General features: G+C 34.3%; 1 protein-coding gene across 8 annotated transcripts in view; it reads left to right on the forward strand.

Moving 5' to 3' along the window:
* Window positions 1-23,568, forward strand: part of STXBP4 (syntaxin binding protein 4) — a 221,613-nt gene that overhangs the window by 78,941 nt on the left and 119,104 nt on the right. The window contains exon 17 of one of the 8 annotated variants that reach the window (XM_025041775.1): window positions 16,709-16,736. The exons of the other annotated variants lie outside the window; for them this stretch is intronic. Coding sequence (XP_024897543.1) covers window positions 16,709-16,719 — 11 coding nt within the window. The 3' untranslated portion in view covers window positions 16,720-16,736. Of the gene's footprint in view, window positions 1-16,708; window positions 16,737-23,568 lie in introns of those variants that run through there. 8 annotated transcript variants of the gene reach the window in all.

Below are 23,568 nucleotides of genomic sequence, written 5' to 3' on the forward strand. Positions count from 1 at the left end.
AGAGAGCAGCCCAATTAGTCACCCAACTTCACTGGGTGAATTACTTTAACCTCTGGGCCTGTTTCCTCTTATGAAAAGTGTTGAGATCATATCGGAAGTGGCAGGATTGGAGGATTAAGTGAGATACATGTAAAGCAGCTAACAGAGCACTTGGTAATGTAAGATGTTCCATAAATAGACATTACTGCTGCTGCTGCTGCTAATGCTGGTTCCACATGTCATTATTATTTAAAGTGATTAATTTAAATGCATTTTTTCTCTGTGTTAAGTCTTAAATAATTGTTTAAAGCTTCTTTCAACTTGGATACATTTGAAAATATGGTAGATGAGAGCTTTTCTTAATATATAACATTTAATGTTATTACTGATTTTGAGTTAGAACGTAATCATCACAGGAAACTGGCTAAATGTCTGAATCAGCATCTTATCTTTCAGTGGTTTATTGCTAACTGTAAGGAAACTTACAGTTACATTACTTCAAGTTGAGACAGTATGGAGATAGAATAGGCATTGTTCTGTTACATTATTTCAAGTTGAGACAGTATGTAGATAGAATAGGCATTGTCAATCAGTATCGGAACCCCTGGAAGTGCTTATATTGATCTCTGTCAATATTTACATGATCGATATTATAATGCTTTAGTGTAATCTTTATTTGAAATAGCTACTTGTTTTGAACTGTAATCTTTGATTGACATCTAGATTGACAAAATATTCTGCAACAAAAGCAGAAAGAGGCAGTACTATTTTAAAAATACATAATAAAAGAATCTGGCCAAGTAATCCCATAGGAGGTATTTAGTAGAAAGAGAACTTATTGACTTCCTGGTAAGTTGACATAAACGCAGGCATCTACCTTCCTTCAAGACTCCCATGGAAATGATAAATGGAACCTAAAAATAGAGTAAAATCTTCAAAAGTGCTATCGATAACAGGCCAATCCCTCAAACTTTTCAATACAGGGCAAGTAGCACCTCATAGAAGAAAGCACACAGGGCCAATTTGTTACTCCCTCTGCTGAACAGAAGTAGCAGTTATAAGGATAACTGGAGGAACCCTGGCAGGAGGGCACCCTCAATGAATTTTAATTTGAAGAGGTAATAAATAGAGTGGCTGGGGGGGTAGTAACTCTTTGTTACTCTTTTATCTTGGTGAGTCAATGGCATTTTTGAAATTCTCAGCATTCAAACAGATTCTCTGTCACGCAGAAGGCCACCTGGGGCTTGGTCATTTAGGCAGCATAGACACACTTGAGATCTGACCTGCACTTAGCACACTGGCTTCTGCACCAAAAGCCACATTGCTCTGCATAGCCACCTCTGGTCTTGGCTGGCTTCTCACTCTCCTCAGACTGCTGCATCCTCTTTGTATATGCAATGCTAACTGACCAGCCCACAGCCTGAGTTTTGAGAGGGTAACTCCAACAACTTGGCTGAATGTCACACACATCCTTTCAAAGGTCAAAAAGCAATTCGTGTAGAGAGCTCTCTACATGCAAGCTTTTATAAAGAGAAATATATCACATATAGACACACATTTCATCTAAACTCTTATAAACAGATGTATACACAAACATACCAATATATGATTATTAAAAAAGGCCACAGTATTAAAGCAAGGAAACATAGCTATCAAGATTCAGAATAGACTTTGGGATCAAGATGGTATAGCGATCGCATGCCAAAACTTCCCCATTCTGTTCCTATACTTAGAAGTGACATTTAAAATTGTGTTTGTGTATTTAAAAGATTAAAACCAAGAAAGGAACGTCTCCCTGCACCAAAGCAGAGGGTAAAATTATAATAATAAGTGTGCTCTTAATCTTCAGAGATTTATAGAATTGAGATGAGCAGCTAAAGCAAAGGTTTCTTAACTCTCAAGGGTCCAATGATGCCTGAGCAGAGGAAGCAAGGATTGTTCCCATACAGAATGTCCTTTTTTTCTTAAGTTACTCATATATTAGGCATTTAAAAAAATCCCTTCAATTTAGGAACAATCTGGGCTGGCCACTAATTAAAGTCGAAAGTAAATATTCTCATTTACTACAAGTGGAAATATAATTTAGCACAACATTCTTGGGAATCAATTTTACAGTATATATCAAGAGCTTTAAAAATACCTATTTAGAGAGTTTTTTTGAAAGTTAAAAAACGTAACGGTAATATATTTTAACTCAATAATTCCACCTGTTGGTATATTTTGCAAAGAAAATAATGAGAGATGTGCATAACAGTGTATATGTAATAATTTCATCATAGCATTTCTTAATAATAGCAGAACTATGGATGTTCACATGTTACAGAATGATCGAATAATTATGTAATTTTTATTCAGCCATTTGAAAATGAGGATAAACTTTTCCCCTACCAAGCAACGGCCATCTGATTACATATATTTGTCTATGCAAGCCTCCTGTATCAATTCAGTTGTTCCTGTCTGAAATTAGCAATAGTTTAAGTTTTAAAATTAGTAATTTCTGCTTTTTGTTATATATTTTGTTATTTTTTTATATTCTTTTTTGTTATATCTTTTTATGTTCTGAAGGTAATTAGAAGTTATTTAGGCAGATGAGGAAAGGTTTTATGAGAAATAGGGAAAATGCAGTACTGCAGTATTTGAAGGCCTTCGTAAATTTTCTTTTAGATCCAAAACTCAGACTTGATATAGCATCTTCTTATCGTACTTATTCTAGGTCACAAACTATCATCATTGCTTTTCTTATTTTCCCCAGAGCACATTTTTATTAAGTAACATGAATTTATTAAAGGAAGAGCCATATATCTTTGCTTAAAGTAATCAATACTCTTTAGAATGGGCATTATAGTATTTACTTCTCCATAAAATAATCATGCTATTTATATGTCTTTCTTTTCCTGGAATTTAGGAAGGGATGTTCCAAGCTTATGTGATTCTGATGCCATTAGAGAGATAATTTCACCCGTTTTTATAAGGCAGACCTGTTCTCTAGTGACTTGATTGTTCAGAGCCAGATAATAACCACTGTAAATACTATGGTGTCTTACCATTCAAGGAAAATGGTAAATTCACATATTGTCTTGTATTGTTGCAAATTAAAAGTAGGTCACTGCTGTAATGTACCATTAAGAAAATATATCTAATTTAATCTTTGTTGATTTCTGGAAAAGAAACTGTGCTTGGGTGATTTAATTTTGTTTTATATGGGTAAATTATTCTTAGCTTCAAGAAAAATAAGTGATTTTTTTTTCCTGGTACAATTCTATTTCCAGAAAAAAAATAGTGAGAAAAAAGCATATCACTTAAGAAAAGATAATGTTTTAGATTCGTTACTTTATTTCATGAATTATTTATTAAGTATCTATAGTGGGCTAGACCCTAACCTAGTTACTGAGAATAGCAGCATAAACATAGTCCTTGCCATGAAGCTCTTTAAGTAATTGTAAGGGCAGAGAAGGACAAAGTAAGTTAGTAAATAAGTAAATAACAATTCTAGACAATGATGCATATAATAAAACCAGATGATGTGTAAGGTAATGTAAGTAGGGATGCTACTCCTCTTTAAAGAGTTGACATTTGATCCACGATCCAGTCGGGAGAAAATCTATAGCAAAGATTTTTCATGCCAAGTACAAAAGACCCTGAGGTAGGAGCAATTTTGACATATTTGAGAGAAAGAAAAAAGTCTGGATATCTGTTACATCTGAGTAAGCAGGAGAATAGCATAAGATAAAGGTTGAGGTGTAGAAAGGAGTCAGATCACATAGGGCTTTGAATGCCATCCTCAGCAGTTTGGATTTTATTTTGACTATCATTGGAACCGTCGATGGTTTAAGCGGGAGGAGTAACAACCTGATCTACGTTTAAACGATTATTCAGGCATTTGTTTGAACTGGACTGGAAGAGTAGCAAGAGTGAAGAAATCAGAAAGACTGGTTGGCTGTTGCAGTGATTAGCATGGGAAATGGTAGTAGCTTGGAGTAGGTTTAGAGTTTCAAGGAACATATAGTCATTTTTAAAAAGAGAGATAGTAGTATACCAGTGTGTATAACATTTAGAACACCTGAAATTCACTTGATTTAGCCAAAAGGCCAAGAAACAATAGAACACCTGAAATTCAGTACTGATGTTTAAACTTGGTATTCATGTGCATACAGGGTCCATGAGAAACCGAAAGTCCAGAGGCACAAAGCAATTATCTGTCATCAGCATGGAACTTAGACTACGTTGTGTTTCCTGTTGCTCCTTCTGCACGTTAATTAACTCTTGGGTATTTGCCTTTTTCATTAAACACATTCCTGAGAATTGAAGTGCTGAAATTATTTAATTATACCAAATCTATGCTAACCCTGTACTATTCTCTATTGGTACATAAGAAGGAAGCATAGTTCATCAGTCATAAAAATCAGAAAGCCACCATGTTTGCAGTATTTAGTATACACAAACAAATTTCTAGTGTGAATTAATCCCAGAGCTACCACATGGTATGCATTTTCACAGGAGATCATTACTAGGAAAGTATTTCAGATATATACTTTAATCACATATACTGCCAGCAGCCATAATATATGAAGGCATGGCTAGACGAGCAAGACCTAATTTCTCCCACAAGGTAGGAATATAGTTGTCAAGGGAATTGCAGAATGTACAATATCTAAGATTTAATCAAGTAAAAGCCTGTACACCTTAGCACTAACATGGTGAACAGACTATAACGTAAAATGATTTCTAACACAAAGGCAGAAAAAACACAAGGACTGCTTCAGAAACTCCAGAAGACATTGATGGTAAAGTATAGTAAATTATCTCTCTTCCAAAAGATGAAACTCTCTATTCCTGCCACAATTAGATCTGACTGTAATAATATAATGTCTAAAGTGTAGCTCATGTTTCAAGCCTATAACTGGATGAGGAAAATGTAAATAATGCCAGAAAGAAATATTTCCCCTCAAGGCCCGAGAATGTCCTCATCCAAACTGAATGCATTTTTTTAGGTTAATGGAATAGATATTCTCTAGGGGTCATATGAGGACAAAGCATTAACAACTCATCTCAGAAAAGACAGCAGTGGTAGCAGTGGTGCTCAGTAACAATTTTAATAATATAATAGAATGTTGTTACTACTATTACAGATAATGTATGTTACTAATACCACAGATATAGCAGATTTAAAAATTTTATCAGTTTTATAATTTAAAAGTAGTATTTTACATCAATACATCTGTGCAGCAACCCTGTGAGAGAGGCATTATGATTTCCAATTTAAAAGATATGAGAAGATCAAAGCTCAGAGCACTTAAATGATTTACTTTACTTAAGTCACATGCCGGGAAAGGACAATGCCAGAATCCTAACTCAGGTCTTTTAGTATTAAGTTCTGTGAGTCTCAAAAGCGTATAGTTAAGTCATTATGTTACAATCAAGTTGCCAAGTTTATTTCCTCTTTGGAGCATATAAAATGGTGGGGTGTGTTATGCTCATTGTTATCCTACATTTGATAAAATATAATGACCTCTTGGAGTCTTAGCTACAAGTGAGAATACAGTCTTCATAAAGTTGTTTCAAGCATTAGAAGAACTAATATGAAAGTGCTTTGTAAAATGTAAAGCACTATGTAAATATATTAGACTATATGTTAGGAGTTCATTTTTTATTTTAATTAGAATCATTGACCAAAATTTACCTCATTTTAACTAATTTTCGGGCCTTACAAATATTCAGAATAAAGCAATAGATTGCATTGGTTCAAGAAGCTTTAGTAATTTTCAGTCGGATGTAGAGGATACTTAACTTTTTGATTCATTGATTTCTCAGGAATTTGGGTTGGGAGAGTGTTTGTTTATTTTATTAGAAACCTCTGCATTGTTTGATTTTTTTAGAGTAAGCATTTGTTACTTCTGAAATTTAAAGCAGTTTTTAAAAGTAAAAAGAAAAATAAGCATCATGGAAACCTCAGTAAGAAATAAAAACTCTCTGTAATCATTTACAAAACACTGCATAAAGAGGGAGTAATAAGTGTGTCTAAGTAAAGACCTTAAAACTGAGGATATAGAATCAAGAACTAAATCTTTAATAATATTTTTTCTAAAATTTGTGACCTCATGAACTTATCCACCAACATTACCAATTAGATTAAAAATGATTAGTTCTTGGGACTACGCGATGCTATTGGTGTTACTCATTTCTTCTCTAATAACTCTCAAATGCTAATAAAGTTAAAGTAGATGGAACATTGGGAGTGAGAAAACCTTCTTGAACAACCTCTTTTAAACTGTAGATAAATGCCTCAACCTTACTTCTGCTTCATTTATAAAATGGAAAGAAAGAGCATCATAGCTCATTACATTACAGGATAAAATGAAGTAATATTTGTGACATTAGTTTTTACATAAAAATTAGTTGTTCGTACTGTAAATGCTGTCTTTTCAAAAACATAGATTCATTTTTTACTTGTAGAGATGCAGAGTAGGATAGTAAAAAAAAGACCATATGCTACTGGGTTCAAATTCCAACTCTACCACCTAATTGATATGTGTTTGAGGGGTTCTTTAAGCTCTCTGAGTCTCATTTTCTTCATCTATAAGAACAGAGATATCGTCAATTAATGAGGTTGTTGTGAGGATTAAGGATAATGTATCTGAACTGGCTAGCTTATTAAAGATAATGTTTTTAAAGTGACTCATATCTGGTAGATATTCAGCATATATCATTGTAATTTTCATTGTTCATTGTCATTATGTAAAAGGAGTATTTTGTCCTTGCCACCTAGTCCAATATAATAAACTATTCCCTCTCTCCACCCTTTATTGGAGGAGTACGGGGAGAGCTAGGAATCTTGAAAGGTGGTAAAAGATTTCTACTAAGATAGATTTATATAATGTATCATTATTAAATTACTCCACTGAAAATACATAAGAAACCATGTGCTAAAACCCCTGAAAACAATGGGAAAGTAACATTTCATCCTTTAAAGTAGCAGAAAATTTTGGATAGGAAACCCAGCTTCAATTTGAATTTATTTCATGGATATAGGGTTTGAAATAATAAAGAAGTTTATGTCTAACTGGCAGCCTCAAGGGCTCTCTACATTTCGTTCAGTCTTGTATGTGGAGAGAGAGGCCTTGATGAACTTACATAGAAGGCAGAAATACTAAAATTGCCCAGGAATGGGTGCAGGTAGCCACCAGTTCACTGCAAACCTTTCAGGTGACTTTCACATTCATTTCACTCACCTGAGGAAAATAAACCATATAGATAACTGAATGTTCCAGTAAAATGCAAAGGCCCTGAGGCAGGAGAGCGCCTGGTATGTTTGAGAAAAACAAAAAAGTAAATACGGGTGGAGAGGTCCAGCTCGTTGTATCATTCAGTCCTCTCAGCCTAATCGTCCGCTTTTAGATACTCTGTTTTTCTCCCTTGATTTATTCTTTCTTAAGACTTCATACTGTGTTTTTGTTTGTTTACTTGTTTATTGTCTATCTCCTTTATTAGAATATGTGCTCCTTGGAAACAAATCTTGAATGTCTCGTTCACTACATTTTAGGTAATATCTAGAACAATACCTGGCACATAGTAGGTGTTCATGAGATAATTATATTTTATCATTGTGATTAATATCTATTTAATAAGTATATTTAATATATATGTGAATATTTGATATATATGTTTTAATATCATTTACTTGGGAGTGAACTTAAAATAATGAGGCACCGTTTTTATTTGCCAGAGGGCCATATTTTAAGAATGATTGGCAATCTACAATACACTATTGATAGATGTTTCTCAATTCAGCTCTTTTGGAGGGCAGTCTATCTGTGTCTCTAGGAATCTAAAGTGTACCTTTTCAGTTTCACTTCTAGGAATCTATCATATAGAAATAAATACCCATTCATATGCAGGAATCTAAAAAACAGAAATACTCACTTATGTATACAAATAGAGGTCAAGTAGTCAATTCTACCAACATTTATTGAGTACCTGTGTATCAGACACAGAGGAGAGAAGGCTTGCTCTGCTGATGGTGAGGGTGTCCCTGTTGTGGAAAGCAGGCAGTGAAGCTCGCTCATGAAGTAGGTGAGGCTTGAGGAAGAACAGAATGAACTCTTCTTGTATGTATAGAGCCTAGGTAGGGTACCACATGCCATTAGCGGGACTTTCTGACCTAAATATTTTCATAAATGGCCATACCTTTTTTCAAAGCAACAGATCTGATCAAAGGGAAGTAAGACTACAGGTAGTTTCCTGTACAGAAAGCCATGAATGTGAGTGAGGGCGATGCACCATAAAGAGCATTCGAGATGAGAAAAGAAAGAAACCAGAGTAGATCTGTAAGGGTGGACCTCACACAGCTCAGGCAGAAAATGAATATGAATGATGCTCTCTCAAAGTTGATGGTTAACCAATGCATGCTAAGCTGTTGTAATAGCGAAGTACTTCAACTATCCTAACATCTGCTGGAGTTGTAGCTTTACCAAAAGAATCTAAAGATGTGATTGTTTAATTATGTACATCTCTGGACGTACACCATAAATTCCATGAAAGCAGTTTTGTCTTGTTTTATCCTGTTTCGTTTTGTTTTAAAATTAAGGTTAAATGGTTTTGGTCTCATGTTTAGAGACCATGGATAGAAATGTGGCTTGTATGGTAAGAGATCTTAAAAGTATATATAATTACTTACAGTCTCAGTAGGAAAGAAAAGGTAGAGGTATACAAATAAATTAGGGGAAGCTTCACAGAGCCCTTTGATGAGCTTGGATGTTTCAACAAATATATAAAAGCTGGACAAAGAAACAACCTAGAACAGGAACTCGTAAGAATAGTAGCAGGAAAGTTAAAGTCAGGATTAACTTAAGTTTTATAAAAATTAAAGGTGAGAAGAGCTGTTATTTGAAGCAGTAATGAAGATAAAGAAGAAGATTTGATATGTTAAATTAACATAGAGGAGGAAAGTCTAAGTAACGTGGTAGACACACTCTGGCTTGTCTGCAAGATTCTTGCTTTCTGGTGCCCATGTTCTTGTACGATTCCCTCCCCTGGAGTATGTGCAAGACCTGAGATTTACTTGTAGCCCTTAGACTGCAGCAGCAGTGGTGACAGGATGTACATGATAATATTGCACAAGATTTTAGTGCTCATTTTGCTGGAGTCTTTGTCTGTTTCCTGGGTTCAAAAAGTGAGCTGCTGTGTTGGGAGACCCACATGAGGGCAGCCTCAGGCTGACAGCTGGGGAAATTGAAGGCTTCAATTCTATAACCACAAGAAATTGAATTCCGTTGACAGTAGCAAAATTTTCCCCAATCAAGCCTCAAATGAGACCACATCTTTATGATACTCTAAATAGAGGACTCAGCTAAGCCTTGCCCAGACTCCTGACCCACAGAAACTGTGAGATGATAAAATATACGTGTGTTATTTTAAGCTGCCAGCAGTGTTGTAGTTCATTACACAGCAGTAGAAAATTAATATCATAAACTACTGTCCTTTGCTTCTATCTTCCCATTTGAGAAAAGGAAATTCGAAGTGGCACGGCTAGAATTTTCCCTAGGTTAAAAGATCCCCCTCTATCAGAGTAAGAGACAAATTACAGTCTTAGAGCTCTGAATGAGCTTTGTGAATCCACCCTCACACTTTGCATGACATGACTCCTTTCTGTCTTGCCCACCTCTTTAACTCTTTTCTATCCAATAGAGGGAAGTTAGGGAAACAGAAGGCTACTCCTTTACTTACTTGATAAGGCACAGCAGCCTCCAGAAGCGGACAACTGCTGTATATTAGAAATGCTATCATGAATCTTCCTGATAAAAGCAGCTCTCCCTCCTCACCATGTGATGTTGTCTCATTCAGGTTAATGTCCTAAGTACCTGTCACAGTGCTTGACACATAGCTGATGCTCCTTGACTGATGAACGAATGAATTCCTTGTTAAATTACCAAACCCATAAATCCAATAAGAAAGAAGGACTCACCCTTCCCTCCAAAGAAAGTGTTTTTTCCTTTTTAGACTTTTGGGAGTGAAAAGGCAAGCATGATATTTATTTGTGTACAGGGAAGCAAATGAATGAACCCCAAGAATATAGAGATGAGTGAAATACTTTTTGTAAATAAAAGAAACCTTAAAGTCTATTATGAATACTGATTTTCATAATTCTGTTTTTTTTTTTCCTTCTCAATCTACAGAGGTCTGTTTAGTTTTATATGAGACATATTCACTGTTGGTAGATGCCAAAAGCTTAATTGTCTGATGCCAAATGATCCTGACATAATGGACTCATTTGTTATGTCTCCATTCTCTATCCTCACATCACATAAAAGTACAAACCTTTTATAACTTGACAGTAATTGAAATGCCTTTATCTTTTATTCATTTTATTTTCAGCTTCTCTCTTTGTAGACCCCTAGTGGAAACAATTTTAACATTATTCATTCCTGTTTGGTACATCAAATGCCTGGTACATTACTAGCAATTTATGAATTCTTTATAAATACTTTTGTTAATTTATTCCTAATTGTCTTGTTTCATATTACTGATGACAAAATGCTCAAAAGATTTGGTTTCATTTATATAACATATAAGTGTAAAAATATATGTTTGCTTTTACTGTGCATTTCAGAAATGTGGTATCATTTTAATCTAAACTAAGGAAATAAAAATATTTCAATGAATAATGTCATTATTTTGGAATTAGGAAATTATATACCTGTTGAATTTAAACCTTCATTTAAAAAAAAAATGAATTGATAAAAAGTGAAGGGATACTCAGTGGCCATGTGTATTGCCTAAGAATGTGGTTAGTTTTTAAAAATTTAACAAGTATTGTATTATTTCTCCCCTACAGCCTATTCTCTAGTTGTCTTTAATACATAAACCAGACCACATCACTCCCCAAGTCAAAATTCTCCAATCATGTCCCATCACACTAAAAATAAGATGCAGACTACGAGGTTCTTCATTTCTGGCCCTAAGTAGCTGCCTGATCTCATTGTCTGCCACTCCACTGCTTACACCTACACCAGCCATGTTGGTCTTTTTGTAGTTCTTCAAACATACCAAACTCATTTCCAGTCCATTGCCTTTACACTTGCTATCCATCTCCCTGAAATGAGCTTCCTTCAGATCTTCACAAGAGCTTCAGGCTCACTCACTTCACTCAAAACTGTGCTCTAATGTTATCTTTTGAAAGAGGCTTTTCCTGGCCACTCTATCTAAAATACAAGCCCCCATCATCCGTACTAATCATGATTCCTCTACTCTAATTTGTTTTTCTAATAGCACTGATTGCCACCTGAAATTGTGTCTCCTCTACTATATAATATATAATATTGGAAGGCAAGGTTTTTACTTATCTTATTCACCACTGTAGGCCCAGAATCCATTACAGCAGTTACACAATACATGTTAATTGAATAACTAAATGAATAAAGATCATTGAGGTAGATTGTACAGGACTAAACAACAGTTGAAGAGAAAAACAAGGAAGAGAAGTAAAAATGACACCGAATTTTTGAGCCTGGATTATTAGAGGGTGATAGAACCATTAAAAGTCATAAGGAACTCAGAAGGAAAGACAGATCTGGGAAGTAAGACAGACAAGTTTTACATTAGACTTTAGAAATGCTGGTAGATATCTAGAGGGAGATTGGGAGAGAAGTTAGAATTGGAGATATTGTTTGGGGATTGTTCATGTAGTTCTGAGAGTTGAAGTCCAAATATTGCACAGAAAAGGTGTGACAGGAGAAGAAAAAAAAGTCCTTCGGGGGCAGCTCAGAAGAAGAGGGGCCAGATGGAGAGAGCAGTCAGGATGCCGGAAGTAGAAATGAAGATGGATTATTGGAAGGCAAAAAAAGAAAAGTCCACAAAGAAGAGAATTTCAAGGTGTGATAAGTGGTGCTAAATGCTGTTAACAAGAAGACAAAATGTGAGGACGAATTGGCTGAAAGCATTTGTGACCTTTAAGAGAAAATCTTCAGTGGATTTGTGAGGGCAGAAATACATTTTATACCAGCACTGTCTTGAATATAGTTTAATCTTTCTTTTGTGATTCACAAGGCATTTCAGTCTCTTAAGACCTCGTGGTCATTTTGTAAATATCAGTTATGTAAGTCTGTAGTTTAAAAGGTGTAGGATTAAGGAAAAAAGGTATAGGAAATTAAACTAAATTGATACTGATCCTACAGTGTATGTTAGGAGTTACTTAATCTGAACAAATTCCTGCCTGTGCCTGGGTTTCTGTGACTTTCTGGTGACGGATACAGTGTGCTCTGATAGCTGTCAACAAAGTATCTTTTAAAAGTGCGTGTAGTTTTTCTAAATTGAGAAGTGCTAAAATAAAAGGGAAAATGTTAATTAGGCCAGCAATATTTTTATTTTATTATGTGCTGACAAAAAAAAATGTGTTAAACTTTATTTTCATTATTTTGAAAAGATCTGAAAAGAGTGAATAAGCAGGAAAAATTGCTTATAATTCACCAAGAGACAATAATTGTTTACATTTTTACTTAATTACTTTCAGTCTTTTATTTTAGTTTATTAAAACTTATGCATTATTTTTTATATGATGGGAGGAATAGAGTAGCCAAGAGCATGGCTTCAAGGATCAGATCGCCTGGGTTCAAATCCCACCTCTGGTTCTTATAAGCAGCGTGATATTGATGAGTTTCATAACCTCTGTGCTTCAGTCTCCTCACCTGTAAAATGTAAGCTTACTTGTCCTAATATCTGATATACAAAACAGTTTATCTCATACTCTTTCCACCTTTCCAATCTCATCTGTTCTATTTTCCCCCTCCACTGGCACTCACTTGGAAGACTTCACATTCCTTGTGTCATTTTATCTACCATTCTCCTGATGTTCTGTGCTTTTGTCATTTGCCTTGTTATGCTAATATTATTTACAGATTTAATCTAGGTTGGGAGCCACCTCTATTCTTGGAGACTAAGCTAATAATGAGAAACTGAGGAACCCAGTTGAGGGTTATAGTTGTCTACAATGGCCATAAAGTTGCATTGCGCCGTGCCCCCACATTAAAGTCAAATAGGACCTGGATATATTCCAAAATAAAAAAGGATAATAAACTAATTAAAGCGTTTGGTTGTCTGCATCAGAGTTATTATCCTAAAAAGCTATTAAACATGTAATGATAATCAAATGACTGGATGGGCTGTTAACATTAATATGTCCCTTAGGGCACCACATTACAACTGTGTGTACCATGTATAGACTATGTGATAGAAATGTTTCTAAGACTAGGCTAAATGTGAACTATTCAAGTGATAAAGAATCCAAGAGAAAAAAAGTTTTCTTTTGTTTACTTCAGAAAAGGATTAGCATTTATTTTCAATATCTTTAAAAACGGCAGGGGCAGGGGGGTGCGGAGGGAGGTGCCCGGGGAGGCAGTGAGATTAAGAAAAATGGCCTTGTTAGCCTCCTGGTTAGAATAATTGATCAAATAGCATCAGGGCAGAACATAATCATAAAAGATGCAATACCTTTTGGCTCTGTCACCGAAAACAAGACTAAGCTCTGAGCTCTCCCCATTGAACTCAGTGGGTCCTTTAGGTAAGTGCTTGTATTTCCCAGAGCCAACCTTGATTTTGAGTGTTTGGCACCCTTTGAATTAGTCTCCTGATCTGGGGCTCAGAAAAACAATAGTCAAAGTATCTATAATATTTTTTCTTTGGGAGCAAGGTTTTTGTCAAACTTAGCCTTTTTTTGAAAACACCTTTGCTGTGTTCTAGTACTGTAATGTATGTTGTTATTTGAGGTTGGAAATATTTTTGTTGATAAGATATCGACAAGATTCTGTGAAGTATGCATTGCTATGCTTTGGGTTGGAGAGTTTTTATGAACATCAAAATGCTATTGTTTTATTGCTTGAGAAGATGATGATTTGACATTAACTTAAGGAAACAGACTGCTTCAGGTTTTTCTAAGTATCTTGGCAGTAAATCAACCTTCAAAGACTTCCTTAGGAAACACATTGACTCTTTTTAAAAATATAAGTGCAATTCATTAAACATAGTTCTTAAATCATCTAGCTCTTTTTTCTAATACAAAGATAAGAAAAATATGTCAATATGTAATATGACTTCCTGGAGATTTGAACAACAAAAAGTTTGGATATTCTTAATCCAACAGAGTTGTCAATTTCATAGTTCTTAGTATGTTTTCATTTGTTAGGAGTTGACTTAAGAGGAAGGTCACATTTGTATGGCACTCTGACTCAGTTCATCATCCTGAAGTTTTCTTATAAAGAGTGACTAATTGTATACTTCTTCACAAATAGAAGTAAAAACTTCGTTCATGTATTTTCTGAATTTTTAACTATCTTTTTTTTATTATTTGGAGTAAAAAACATTATTTTTTCTCCTTAATGAAAAGTTATATTAAAATAAGCTGTTCAGTAGAATATTTGACTTCAATTTTTTATTTTAAATTTTTTTCAATTACATTTAAAAATTAAATATTTTTAGTTTCAGGTGTACAGCATAGTGGTTAGACATTTATATAACTTACAAAGTGATCCCCTCCGTTCAATCACAGTTTAAAATAGTAAATTCATCAGCAGACTCCTGCTGGTAGTGAATCTAAAGCCCAGAGTTCTAAAGCAATCACAAAGGGAAGCAGACCTAAATAATGAGAATGTTTGTTAAGATGTAGAGATGTCATCTCCCAGCACCTAGGATTATTTTTTAAATTTACAATTCAGGAGTCAAATCTGAACTAATCAAAAATGATTTATGTGCTTGGTTTAACCATGGTGAGAAATGGCTAAGACTTCTTCAATTCTATTCTGAATTGTTAAAAATTTTAGTTTAGTTGAGGTCTCTTACCTTAGTCTAGGTAGTTCAATATAGGAATAAAGACAAAGTCAAGGAAATAATGCTTTGTTTGATTCTTTATATTTAAATGGAAACATCTGAGCCTACTTTATTATGTCTCAAGGAAAAATGTTGAAACATACACATTTATAAACATATTTTTAAAAATGCTCAAAGGCGATAATATCTTTTCCTAAAGACCTGACAAATGCTGTCAAAACATTGCTGTGGGGTACATTTGCATTTGAGAACATAGTTTAAATATCTTATTGTCAAAGTATTTCATGGTACTCGTGTTATTTCCGAAAACCATTAGTGCCTAAATATGTGTTTACCATAATAACACATTCAATAAACCATTAAGGCAAACAAATCTGTCAGAATGTACAGGGCAGCAAATACACTTTCTTTTTGGTTTAATTGTTGACTTGCCATGTGACATGTCAAATTTCCCCATCTTTACTGCCTAATGATGTTACGGAAACTTAATTGGTATTTAAAACAGTTTTAAGATTTCCAGATAAAAGATTTCACGGAAGCACAAGTTTTATTATCTGGCTTTCTGTCTAGTGGTTGCTGTTAGAATACACTGAATATAAATTTCCTTGAATATGAAGGTAACATGTTAAGATGATGAAAAGGTCAAAAATTATAATTATGGTTATAACTAATTATCATGTAGGTTGACCAAAGGTAATTACAAAGCAGTTAATTGTTAACTTTTGTTTAAACATGATTTTTCTTATTTGAGTGGAAGGCAAAAAAAAAAAAAAACACACATTGGGCCTTTGTGCTCTTCTGTTATAGCAGTGCTGTGTTATGTGACCTAGATTTCAAGTCTCTATAGTATTTCCTGTACAAAACCAGTGTATTCCCTCTCTGCACACCTACCACTAATAAAATATGAGTCAGCTACATAGAGACACTCTCTGTAAAGTCTTTAATAAAAACCTTTTATTAGTAAAAAAACAAGTACATAGTGCTATTATAATGCAGATGAGCTAATAAGCTAAGTATAATTAAGAATCTTTCTAGAGGGAAATTTCTCAGGGGGTTAAGTATTTAAAAGATCCACTCTTAAGTTTTTTTTAAGAATTTGCTTTTTTGTATACATAAAGAAATTTCTCGTGTCTGTCTCTGATGTAATCTTGGAATTCTTGGTAGGCAGAAACTGTGAGTATTTAACTTGATAATTGTACTAAACAAATATTTTTGGATTTGTTCAAAGAATCTTTTCTGTTACTACAATCCTCTATTATAATCTCACTCTTCTTTTACTGAGTATTTATACTCTAGAAGGTAAACAACTGTCCTGTTCTGTCATATGACATGTGATATGGCAGATTTCAGCCATACGATATAGCCTTTTCTCTTGGCGCAGCCCATAGTATAAAAAAGACTGGTCATGAAATTTTCCCTTTATAGCCCATTCATATTTTGATGATGACCAAAGGTCTTAGGTAACCATTATGCTATACCAACATAATTGTCAGGAAATTGGACAGACTTAAGGTTACTTCACTGTACATACATCACATGGTCAATCAAGGCTTCCCAACACTCTTGGCCTTGACTAAGTAGCACAATACTCATTTAAGAATTATGTATCTTAAAGAAAAATAGGTCTATCTAAATTGGCTATACCAATAATCAGAAAATAAAATGATAGTTTCAGCTGTATCTAAATAACATCAAACATCTGTATTACAAGTGAAATACTGACTCGTCTAGCTGTTTCCAAAAGTATAGATGTGTACATTATGTGAGTAAAACAACTGCACAATTGATTGAATGGATTTAAATTGTTACCATAGCCTCAGAGTATTACCGTAAAACATTCTTCTTTAGCGTCTGCTCTCTCTTAATCATATCTTCACTTCTCTTCCTTCCTTCCCACTCTTCCTTTCTTCAACAGATATTGACTAGCACCTACTATGTGTCAGACACTGTGTATTGCGTGAGGGAATAACACAGACATGGCTTTCCTGCAGCATTCACTTGGTGGGGAATAATTGGACTTTTAAAAAGAGTTTAATTATATACTTAATAATTGTGGTAAGTATTCTAAAGAACAAGAATAAAGTGTTATTTATTTATTCAGCAAACATTTTTGAGGGCCTACTGTATCTCAGGCATTTTGCTAGGTTTATCGTAGACAGGGATGAATGAAACAGCATGATCCCTATCTTCACAGAGCTTATAGTTTAGTTGAGGAAAACAAACAATAAACAGGAAAACCAATAAATAGGTCATATCAAACTGAGAAAGTGCTATGTCTATAGTGCACATGTTCCTCTGATAGAAATGGAGAGATTGTAAGGATTGTTCATCAACATCATAAGCTTTAAGACTTGAATGACTAGGAGGCAGCCATATAATGAGCAAGGAGAGAGTATTCCAGGCCGAGGCAAAGAGCTGCCTCCAGGAAATGAAAGGAGGCCAGAATAGATTCATTTAGTGAGATCTGAGAGATTTCAGGGAGGATAAGCTTATAAGAAATAAATCAAAACTTGATTTTAGAAAAATAAAGTATAATTTGCCTGTGAAACATCTAAGTGGCGTTATTATTGGGAAGTTGCTTATACTAGTCTTGGAGTCAGAAGAAAGAGCGAGGCTGACCAAATTTGAGAGTCATCAGCATACACAGGGGTTTTAAAACTATGGAAGTCATGAGATCACCTAGGATAAGAATAGAAATCAAGAAAAGAAAGGGATCCAAGACTGAATCCTAGGAACATTTAGAGGTCTATAGAAAAAGAAGAAACTAGACTAAAAGATAGCTGGAAAATAAGACAAGTGTACTATTGTGGAAACCAAGAAAAACTGAATGGTTTTAAAAGCATGTGCTTTCGAATAGTTAAGTAATTGTCCTGGTTGATAGTAAAAAAAATTTTAAGTTATTCTCAATAAATTATAAGAGATTCCGTAGTCATTTGTTTATTTGTTTGTTTGTTTATTTGTTTGGAACCACTTTCTCCAAAAAATAGAAACTGCCCTAACCAGGTTAACCAGCTCACTTTCTTCTCCCTGTGAGGTATCCTGCTATGCATGGGTAATGCCCGCTCCTCTGTAGCAGGCCTCTCCCTTGTACCGCTATTAGTGAACTTGACGCTAAAAGTTAAACTATGCATCAGAGTCGACTGGGTTTGTTTCCAAAACGATTAGTGCCAGTCATAATTGCTACTATAAATTCCTTATATATGTTGTAATTTAATGACATATGAATGTGGAAAGAAAAAGTTGTGTTTGCAAAAACTAAGTTGAATGCTTTAGAGAGATTTCATAAAGGTGAGCTAATGATTAGATGTGAGAGAGTCATCTATAAAATATTGGGAAATTGTAAAAGTCTAGAAGAATTCTGTTCTTGGATTGTTTTATAACTTTTTAATTCTCAATCCACTTTAAAGAAATCGAAACTGGAAATGATAGCCAATGCATTTTGAGTGTGGTTTCTGCAAAAAGAACAGTAGAGAACCCTAATCAGAGGACTAATCAACAAACAAAAGACTTTGACCTAATAAAAATTGACAAATGAATATATATTTATATGTTTTGATTTAAAATAAAATAGATAAATACAAGTAGATAAATTAAAAATATATTCATTACCTTATATCCACTATATGTATACTACCTTAACTGATGGTTAACCTTCTACTGTAACCAGATATCTTCATATTCAGTTCTAGTACATGTCAGCTAATTCAAAGGTAAACTTTACTCAGCCTGTATTCAGTAATAAAATATATCAATAAGTTATTACTGAATAAATGAAATCTTACAATATAAGTGTATTCCTTTTCTTTCATGGATTTGAAATGTAAGTACTGCCAACAAGGAAAATTCATCTTTGGATATTTTGAATTTTCTAAGCATATGCATCTAGCCTTTGTATTTCTCTGCTTTAATTATACTTCTAAGAATGTATTTGATTACTCACTAAATCAAACCAACATTATAATCGCACATTTATTTTTAACATATAACCACAGTTAAGGTTACTAAAGCATACCTCTCGAGTAGAAAATATTATAAATTAAAAGGATTTCCTCCTTTATTTTGTGAAATTCTCTTTTCAATTAATTTCAGACCTTTCCCAAGATACTTAAAGGACATGGTAAAGAATAATTTTTAATACCGCTACATTTAAAATATCAGTTTAAATATCAGAAATAACTTCTATAAATATATCAGCAAATATTTAATTTTTTATCAATATTTTCAAATTATAATTCATATTCAGTAGTCAGATTGTCAGTGATCAATGTGTGATGGTGAGTAAAGTTGGTAGGTCATAAAATAGAGTATAAAAGAATGATCTAGTGAGGGGACAAAAGAAATAAAGTTTAAGATTCTCAGGGTTTATAAATTAGATTTTTAAAGTAGATTTGATTTATTGGATTTTCAATACAAATTTTTGCATGTACACACAAATGTCTAATAAACAAATGCAATCTTCACGGTCTCTACCTGTAAATAGTTATATGCCATTCTATTACTTATGTTTTGCTTAGGAGGCAGCTTCAATGCCAGTGCAGTGTTTTGAGGCAAGGTTATTTGATAGATAGATAGATAGATAGATAGATAGATAGATAGATAGATAGATAGATAGTGTGCATCAGAAGTTAAGTCTTTGGGCCATCAGATAGAAAAAACAAGAAGACAAATTTTGGCTGAGTTACAAACAAAAATTTTGATCAAGAATTTATACAATTAGATCAATCCAAAACAGGAAGTTCTGTATTCCCCATCACTACAGAGCTTGGACAAATCATAAAAGAGCTGTAGAAATATTGGATAAAAATGGAACTTCTAAAATCCCTTCTCTATGGCTGCTGCAGAGCATTGAGCATTTGTGAAATAAGCAAAGATCAAGGGGGTTCATGGGGGCTGAAATATAGCCAACTAAGTGGATATTCTGGTATAGGACCACGTTTTCTAGAGGAAGGAGTGCCTTTTTATAATTTACAGAAGGACCACTAGCCTTACAAGCTCCATGCCCCCAGAGCTCCATCAGCTCAGAGGAGGCACTATTTTCTAGCCCTTGCACACAGAGGGAGTGCCATTTTCAACCTAGAATGGAAACTTTTTATTAAGTATTTTATATTATCACAGGCAGGCAGTGACCCTGTTTTTATACATGTTAGTCTTTCCTTCTGTTTCCTTCCTTCCTACACTGAGAGTCTAAAGAAGCAAGTGATAGGAAATGAATTAAATATTCAATTCATAAAATTATATTTTGGAACCAAGTGTGCCTTTGGAAGACTCAGTACCCTCAAGGACCTAGCAGTCTATGGGAGGAAGGGAATAAAATAACCGTGTAAATTATCATAAAACAAAGTTGAAGATAATTATTTTATAAATGCTACAAAGTGCTAATAGCTCAGAAGAATAATGAGGGAAATTGTTTTAAAATCAGGAAAGCATTTATAGAGAATAAAACATTTAAGATTTGGCTCTGAGAAATTTTGAATGACAGTGATGGAACCAAAAAGGAAGTTGGGGTTTGTGGGAGATAAAGGAAAACTGTCATAATTCGAAAGCACTGAAAGAATTATGAGATGCAAGATTAAAATATATCTCATTATTTATCCCATTATAAGCACCACAGTCTTGAGAAAATATGTCAACATGAATTATTAACTATATACTCATTTGCACTGACACTTTAGGGTCCCCAAAGTCTCACACACACTCGTTCTGACAAAGTATGTAAAATAAAATACTTATAACCTGGTACCTTAATATCTTAATTAACCTAATCCATTCTCCTGTTGTCTTTTTATTTTTGTGATCTCTGCCAGACTCAGTGTTTGCCCTACCAAGCCTGTCACAGAGACTATAAAGTGAGACATTTGCTTTTTCAGCCTCCCGCATCAGGGAATATCCACACAGCCCATTTCTGGCCAATGAGATATAAAGGAAGGTCTGCTTAGAAACCTCTAGGGAAATTTTTAATTAGTGGATAAGGACACATGGAGCTGGAACCACCTCTTTTTCCTTTCCTCCTGCCTTCAATGTGGATATGATGTATGTAGTTCTGGAGGCCTTTTTGCAAACACAAGTTTGCGCTAAGGATGTTGGAGTAGCAGGAAAGAACCTGGGACCTTGATGCTGAGCAAGCTCCAGGCTCCTGAAAAACAAACTCACGTTTGTTTGCCCTCAGCTAGGTAGTCTGTCACTTTTACCTGAAAGCAGTCCTGACTAATATGCCACATTTTTTTCTAATTCTCTCCAGGCAAGCAATATTGCTTTTTTAATAAATAGGTGAGTGAATGAATGAATGAATGAATGAATGAATAGAACTGTAGATAAGTCTTACTTCTTGGGATGTGAATACTCAACGAACCATTATTGACCATTTATTATGTACCAAAAACAATACTATGTACCAGAAAATGATAAAAGATAAATAAAACATGGTCATTGCCCTGAAGGAACTCATGTTGTATACGAATGATAAGTGCTATGATAGAAACTGGTACAAACCACAGAATCACCCCGGAAGAGGAGAAGATGAACTCTGCCAAGGAAATTGGGGGAGGATACACAAAAGTACCATTTAAGCTGGTTCTGGATTTTGAGCAGAAGTTTACAAGGCAGAGAAGAAAGGAAAGTTAGTCTAAGGAGAGTTAACAGCCTACATAAATGCAGAGATAAGTGAAAGAGCATGGCCTATACTGGGAAAAGCAAAAAGTTGAGAATAGTTGGAACATTTTAAGTTTACTTATTTTCAGGTATGACTATATTGAAAAACGAAGGTAGATTTTACTGTGTGCAGCTACTTGTATAATTAATAGAAGGTAGTTAATTTCATCTAGTTTGAATTTATAAAAATATTGACAAGAGCCAGTCAGAATTATCTCTGGATTGTAAACTTGCATATATAGATATGTGTTTATGTGTGACTTTCTAAGCAAATTAAAATATTAAAATTGGAAGGGAAATGCTTAAAGCTTTTAACAGAAGAACTTTTAAACACTTCGAAGCACTTATTTAACTATTCTTAAAGTTTTTAGTTACAAGTATTTTATTAAATCATGAAGATATATCCTTAAAGACCATAATCTTAAATCAAAGTGTACTTGAAAGTAGGAAACTAGGTATTTTTTAACTAGAAAATCTCTTTCAGAGATTTCACTAATTTTTGCGCCACTTTTTTTTTTAATTTATGAGCGTTTATATTCTTTGGGGTTAGTTGTCCCTCATTTTGTTGTTGTTATTATTAATTAAAGCAGAGATACAATTTTGAAAAGAAAACTTTACTCAAACTGCAGTCCTAAAACTTGCATTGCCCAGGGGACTCCAGATTCCAGCATAGTAGTTGGATAATCTCCTGCCAGAGTACTATTATCAGCATCACCAAATGTAGCAGCTTTCCTTTTTGTTCAGTAACATAAGATAATTAAATGGAGGGGAAAAGAAACACTTTGGGGCCTTACTGAAGATAAATATGACAGCATAAAGTTAAGGGGAAAGTTGGCAGAATCAGCACTTAACTTAGAATGCTTGTCTACATTACTCAAACCAAATTAGCATGTAGAAATAAAAATGGCTACTTGTATAATTAATAGAAGATAGTTAATTTAAATTCCATCTAATTCAAATTTATAAAAATATCAACAAGAGCCAATCATAGTTTACCTCTGGATTGTAAACTTGCATATATACAGAAGTGTTTTTGTGTAAGGGGAAGATGGAAGTCTAAATGATAGGGCAGGTTGTGAGGTCAAAAGGTGTGGACAGTAAGAGATGGATCAGGAAGCTGAGTCTGGAAATAAGGGTGTGTATTCAGACCTTACTTTCGCATGCCTGCCTGTTTACAAGCTATTTTAGAAGGTATGACTCTTTAAGGCATGTACCAAATAGCCTCTGCTATTTTAAGTTTACTTTTTTTCAGGTATGACTTTACTGAAAAGTGAAGATAGATTTTACTCCATGCAGCTTATTTTAAAAATAAGATAGGAAAAGCAATAGGATGGAATCGTTTTAGAAACACTGTTTGCCCTCCAGTCCCACAACAGATTTACCCAAAGTGCTGGGTTTAGCCCTTAAAACAAATATAGTTGTATTGCACTGATTGGCAGATTTTATTTTTCTGAGTTCAAGCTTTTCTAAAGAAGAATATGAATTTACCTTTGTATAGTCAAGCTGAAGTACTTCTTTCAAATAACCTGATTTGTCAGTGTGCAAAATTTGGATCCATTTTTGTAGCTGTATTATTAAGCTGGGGCTGCCATAACAAAATGCCACAGATTTGGTAGCTTACACAACAGAAATTTATTTCACACAGTTCTGGAAGCTGAAAAGTCTAAGATTAAAATACCAGCAAGGCAGATTTTATTCTGAGGCCTCTTGGCTTGTAGCCAGCCACCATCTCTGTGTGCTTATATGATTTCTTCTTTGTATACGCATGGGGAGAGAGGAAGAAGAGGGTGGGGGGTGTTCTCTGGTGTCTCTTCTTATAAGCACAGTAATTCTTTCAGATCAGAGCCCCATTAACCTTAATTACTCTCTTAGATGCCCCCATCTCCAAATACAGCCACATTGGGAGGTTAGGGCTTCAACATGTGGATTTTATGGGGATACAAACATTTAGTCCGTAACAATAGCAAACTATTAAACAGGCAGTAATTAATAATTGAGAGTTAAAACACTATTTACATTTGAAAGAGATGTCTGAGTACAATGTTTCACACTCTGCACAGAAATTGTTCTTTTCTTTCGGCATTATTGCAGAGTGGCATAGTGGAGGACTACTACATTAAAATTTAC

This window comes from Pteropus alecto, unplaced genomic scaffold, assembly GCF_000325575.1.
Source record: "Pteropus alecto unplaced genomic scaffold, ASM32557v1 scaffold98, whole genome shotgun sequence".
Taxonomy (NCBI): Eukaryota; Metazoa; Chordata; class Mammalia; order Chiroptera; family Pteropodidae; genus Pteropus; species Pteropus alecto.